Consider the following 6,251-nt stretch of genomic DNA (forward strand, 5'->3'; position numbering starts at 1 on the left):
TGTAAAGAGGGTCAGAAGTTTTCTTGTTCTGGGAACGTGATTATTCTTAATTTTACTTGTCCTTGTTCTTTGTTTTATTTTCAGTGAAAAGCAATATGCAATCGTTCAGGCGATAAGAAATACGATGAAACACGTGATGGCACGTGAGACTCTGTTTCTGATAAATAAACGAGAAAAAACACTTGTTCAATTGATAGCAGCTACCACCGCCACAAGAACAGGCATAAATGGAAATAGTTTTTAAAACAAATTTTCTGAACTAATTCAAACATATTTCATGTTAACCCACAAAAACATCACTTTCAAGTTAATCTCACATACCGAGACGGCTATGAAATGTTTTGTTTTGTCAAACGAGATGACAATGAAGTGTTTTGTTTTGTTAAATTCATTAAAATACAATGTAGTTGGTTTTCAGCGAAATATATATTTACGTGTACAATACAAACAATCGAACTGAATATAAGAAAAGCAATGAAACGATTAAACGTACTTTCGATCCCTTTGTCTTCTTTTTGAAGAGTATAGCTGAACTGAAACAAACTACGCCAGTGTTTGATACCACCATCTACACCAACAAAAATATCTCGGAATAATGCTTATCTAGTCATCGTTATTTTAACATACTTTCAAAGCTTGTTTACCTGTTAGAATACATTCTATTTGTTGACAGTGCCTCATTAAACCACTATTTTCCAGATAATAACACAAACTTATTCGTCTCAGTAGGATGCAACAAAAAACCGTATTCTTCTTTAAAATATTAATTAATATCTTGTTTATAACTAGCTCTAGTAGGGGCATATGTACATGCATAGAAGTATACTGCTGGATTGCTATTAGCTAAACTAAATCTGATACTATCACTATACAGTATTTAACTCCATTGTGTAAACTGAGAAATGTTTCCAGTAAACTTCAAAATTCATATGCCAATACATGAAACAATAAATGTTTTACGGTGTGCTGTTGCAAATACTGCTGTATCTCTTCTGTTTTAAGAAAACAAAGATAAAAGTGCGACATGAAAAGCCACAATCCAGCACTCCACATCAGAGAATGGGTAAGTGTAAATGTATACACGTACACACCAACTGAGCTTATGCATACATAAACACTAATGTATGCAATAATAATGACATATAAGTGACAAGCATGCAAGAAGAGGGAACAACCTTAGAATTATCAGAGGCAATAACACAAGCTTATGCATACATAAACACTAATGAATGCAATAATAATAACATATAAGTGGCAAACATGCAAGAAGAAGGAACAAGCAGGGGACAACCTTGGAACTATCAGAGGCAATACCACAAACTTATGCATACACAAACACTAATGAATGCAGTAATAATAACATATAAGTGACAAGCATGCAAGAAGTAGGAACAAGCAGGGAACAACCTTAGGAACTATCAGAGGCAATACCACAAGCTTATGGAAACATAAACACTAATGAATGCAATAATAATAACATATAAGTGGCAAACATGCAAGAAGAAGGAACAAGCAGGGGACAACCTTGGAACTATCAGAGGCAATACCACAAGCTTATGCATACACAAACACTAATGAATGCAGTAATAATAACATATAAGTGACAAACATGCAAGAAGAAGGAGCAAGCAGGAAACAACCTTAGAACGATCAGAGGCAATACCACAAGACACACTTAGGAAACATTACTGTTTCTAACAATTGTCGTTACAAACAAGTGCTATAGTCAAAACGTAACATTGTCTTCTTGACTGACTACTTTACGTTCTTAATTCTGACTTCAGTCAATACTTCAATCAATTTTTGTTTTAATTTTATGACGCGTTTTTCGTTCTAATTTCACACCTCAATTTTACTTTAAAAGTTATTTTCTTGGCACAGTGTGCCTAAAACAATGACATTTTCTAACGTCTTCTGACGCCGGTGTCGCCCACTTCAGCCAAGTATTAAGCTTATGTTCCTTCATTTTCATCTTCATCAATTCCGCTTTTGTCTTCTCATGGCAAGTTATTTCTTCTTTGTACTTTATCCGGTCCTCAGCTAATGTTTGCATCTCCGTTTCCCATTCTTTGAAAGTGTTGCATACATTTTCTTCTAGTTTCTTGGCAGAATTAAAAGCTTGTACATTCTCTTTACTTCGGTAACACAAACTCATCTTATTCTCTATAGTATCTGCAATACGGTCTATTTTCTGCGTGTTGTTTGACATAAATTCTTCTAGCGTTTTGCTTAGACGTTCTGCTTCTGGCTTCTTGATAGTTTTCTTTGTTTCCATGAGTGCATATACTCTTTGTATCTCCTTTTTGATGACAAACATCTCTTTAACTAGACTTAATTTTGTTTCTTTCAGTGCTTTATCCATGTGGCTTGCTATGTCTTCTAGATCCATTTCGTTGATTAATTGCTTGTGTACATCTTTTTTGCGTGTTACCATGTCGTTAACTTCTTGTGTGAAATCGTTCTTCCATATATCTAGCTGCTTTATAAATGTATCTACTCTTTGTTCTGTTTCACTATGTGTTTGATTCATGTCAATCCGGATTTGTTTCAATTTGCCATCGTAATCTTTATCCATGTTATCACATATTTTGTCCATGATTTCCAATTTTGTTCCTTCGTTGATATGTTTGTCTCGAAGTATCAGTTTTCTGCTTGGTGCATCCGTGTGAACTGCTAATTCAAGTAAACATAGCTTCCTGACATTATCAAAGCTGTACAAATCAGCAGCTGCTAGGTATTGCAGAACTTCAAGGCACGAGAGGCATCCAGCGCCAAGATCTCTTCTCATTGTAGCAAGAGAGTCGTAAAGAGCGTTGCCACATATATTTCGAAGACGCTTCATTCGGAATTGTTCTGCTAGAGGAAGAATGCGCAAAGCTTTTGCTCCTGTAAGAAAAGGCGAAGGAATAGTCACAAATTTATTTGTCTAAAATATTGGCTAAGTTCTGTATAACAAAAGCCCTGATCATTTACGCAACCTATATGGCACAAAACGAATTGTTTACACGTTATTGATTGAGAACAAAGCTTGAAAATAAATCATGTTTCTTATAAAAACAGGCATGAAACAGGCATAAATAATCGTATTTATTTGATAACTGAATAGTGCATTATACTCTCAACCACAGAAAGAAAAGATACACAATAATTGAAGATTTTAAAAAATACGTACAAATGTCTGATAAGAACTGTGAAATATCGAAATCAAATCACAGTTGTTTTTGCCATAAATGTACCAAAACAGTTGAAATTGTATTAAATGCATTTATGGAATTAAGCACGAAAATATCTTGACGAGAAAAAATAATCTCCAAAGTCATATGTATACAGAGGTAGCCAGATTTTTTTTTGCTTCTGACGAAAAATTGAAACTCAAAATGTAATGAATGCATTTCGTAATACTAATGAAACTTATTCATTTCAAGTAAAACATGTCAAACGACCTGAAATAACTTTCTCGTTTCTTCCTCTAACCTTTTTCCTATTGCGTTACATTCGAAAATGATATCTTAATTCAATTTCTTTTCACGTTGAAATTAACTGACAATTTCGCAAACAAAACTAAAACATGTGTAAAGTATGAGTTGTGATTGCTTATTTATTTAAATATTAGATGAAGTGTGCACTGCTTTAGTATTGTTATACCATTATGGCGTGAATAATGAATACAATGATATAGTTTTTGTTTATCCTAACAACACATCCCAAATATTTCATTCCCTTTTATTCTAAAGAATCGTATATTGCAATAAATCACTGTGAAAAAAAACACATAAAATAATAACTGAAATACAGACCTGTTATATCTTCCTTTGCAAAACTGTTTGACTGCAGACACCTGACCATTAGGTTCACATCTTGGAATTTTAGATTTGGCATCTCTAACTTAAGCCTGTCCGCTTCGCTTTTCGTGCAATATGAAAGGCATTCATTCTCGTCTGCTGCTTCTCTTGTGGCGCGTGCGTTCGAAATTAACGTTGCCAGGACGCTCGAGTTGTAACACAGAAGAGCGCTATTTGTCTTTACCTTTTTCCCCTCTACAATAAGCTCCATGTCCTCAAAACCTCTTCTTCTGATGGCACTTTCATCCATTATTCAAATTTTAAATGAAAACTTACAACTGTATTTTGTCAGAAACTTATGTTAAAGCCGTTTGATCTGGTATTACCTAGGTTAAAACCTGTATCTCTTTTACGATACAAGGCGGTTACCTGTGCGCGACTGATAAAATATTGATGTTGCAATAAAACTCTCGTATGTCAACAAGTTCAAAACTGTGAATAAAATCACCCTGCATTTTAGTCTAACTTTCTTAGTTTCTTAACTGCTTAAAACTTCATTATCTTTTGAAATAAATATATGTTTATTACATGTTTTACTATGCTTTGTCTTTCATCGGAAAATGGCTAATAGCTAAAAGTATATCCTTATACAAAACATTCCAGCTTGTTTCTTGTATTTTGTATATATATTTTTACCAAATAAAGGGAAAAAAGATTACATGGAAATATCTAAGAAAATATGTCAACTGCTGAAATGTATTATAATATGCGAAAAAATGATGACATATTTGAATTCCAGTTGGCTCATATTACAATACAACCTCTCCAGAGCAGCCCTCTCTTAAGCAAAAACCTCTCTGTAACAACATCAAAATTTCCATAAGCTGAAATATACTATCAAATTTACCTCTCCAGAACAACAACCTCTACATAACAGTCAATATTTGTATCTCCCAAAGGGTGTTGCTCTACAGAGGTTGCACTGTACATTCTTTTGTTCGTGAAGATTCCATATGCAACGCCGTATGAACACATCTGCGGATGTCTCTAAATCGTTTTTTTATACTTTTAGTATGTGAAATGTTGAGTTCTGCTCAACCCGGGGATGGAGAGTGCAGACGGTAGCATGCATTTCCACGACCGTCCATGAATAGGCTCAATCAAACCGAGCCTGCAACATTTTCGTTTTTGTCGTGTTGAGCGACCTGTGGAGTTTCCACTTTTTCTATTTTAAATACCCTGTATCATTGCTAAAATTGATGAATATTTGAATTATATCGAAGTTCTACATTGTATTAATGGCTTATTCAACCAACACTTCTATTCTCATAAGTAAATACATATGATATTTAGTTGAGCCATATAAAAAGGTCAGAGATTATGTCTGAAGTATGCAAATCGACTTCTAAATCAGACTTTTCATTATATGAAACTTTAAATTTTCTTATTTTCAACAGTTTTACAATTGATAAGACGGATTTATTGGTTGTAAATCCCGTATGAGAAGTCCTTAATGCTTTAAACTTCCTGTTTGCTTGCATATTTAATTAGTTAAAAAAATGCGTTTTTGTTGAAGATCAAATTCAGTTTGATTATTTTGGCGTTTACGCTGTGCAGTCATGTCATATACTGAGAATGCGGAAATACCTGATGTTTCACGAATGTGAGCAAATTGTAAAAGTAAAATAAATGGAAAATGTGAGTTGTTATGTACAATCAATACTCCTTGGACAGCAGATGTGAACACCCCTTAGAATAATAAATGGCACTGCCCAAATTGAATGATAGTCTTAGATCAGTTCATTTTAGAAATTTAGCAAGGAATTTTAAGGTTAATATGCAAAATATATATTCTAAGGTTTACTGATATATACATTGAATTCCGGAAAAGGATTGTTTAAAGGGGTCACACTTCCTGAGAGTTCAACGCTTTTAAAAACTCACCATTGTCAAAGAACTTTTACATATGTTTATCAAATATTTCTGTGCTTTGATGACATACTCCTAAGCCTTAATGGGCAAAATGTATATTTTCATGGAAATTATTGGCCGCGCATTTGCTACTGTGAACAATAAATACACAGACATTGTGCAAAATGTATATTCTACGGGAGATTACCGGCCTTACAGTTCTTAAATTCATACTTGAGAAAAACAAGGTGACAGAAGTCCAGTTCAAAGAAGCAGCCACTCGTACTTTACGCCACACTAAAATCTTTTAGACGCGGATTGCACAGATAAAGGATTAATGAAATAATAAAAAAAAACTTAGATGTGACAAAGAAGAAGGGAAATAGCAGTGTTATGCCTTGAAATTGAATGAATGTATGGAATTTTACGGCGCTGATCATATATCGTTGAGGGGCAGTTAAACAGGACACAGGTAGGACAAATGACCTTTTGTTAAATAGAGATAAAATTTTCTCGCAATTTTAACCAAATTCAGGAAGGGATAAACCGTTCAAGACC

At 33.9% G+C, this 6,251-nt stretch overlaps 1 protein-coding gene across 1 annotated transcript; it reads right to left on the bottom strand.

The window, feature by feature from the left end:
- Positions 1-334: 334 nt before the first annotated feature.
- On the bottom strand, positions 335-4,205 carry LOC123548084 (uncharacterized). The gene is made up of 2 exons (XM_045335319.2): positions 3,798-4,205; positions 335-2,886 (listed from the first exon to the last, which is right to left on the bottom strand). Exons 1-2 carry the CDS (start codon positions 4,090-4,092, stop codon positions 1,865-1,867), a joined length of 1,317 nt encoding a protein of 438 aa, XP_045191254.2. The 5' UTR covers positions 4,093-4,205; the 3' UTR covers positions 335-1,864.
- Positions 4,206-6,251: the final 2,046 nt, after the last annotated feature.

This window comes from Mercenaria mercenaria, chromosome 9, assembly GCF_021730395.1.
Source record: "Mercenaria mercenaria strain notata chromosome 9, MADL_Memer_1, whole genome shotgun sequence".
Lineage (NCBI taxonomy): Eukaryota > Metazoa > Mollusca > Bivalvia > Venerida > Veneridae > Mercenaria > Mercenaria mercenaria.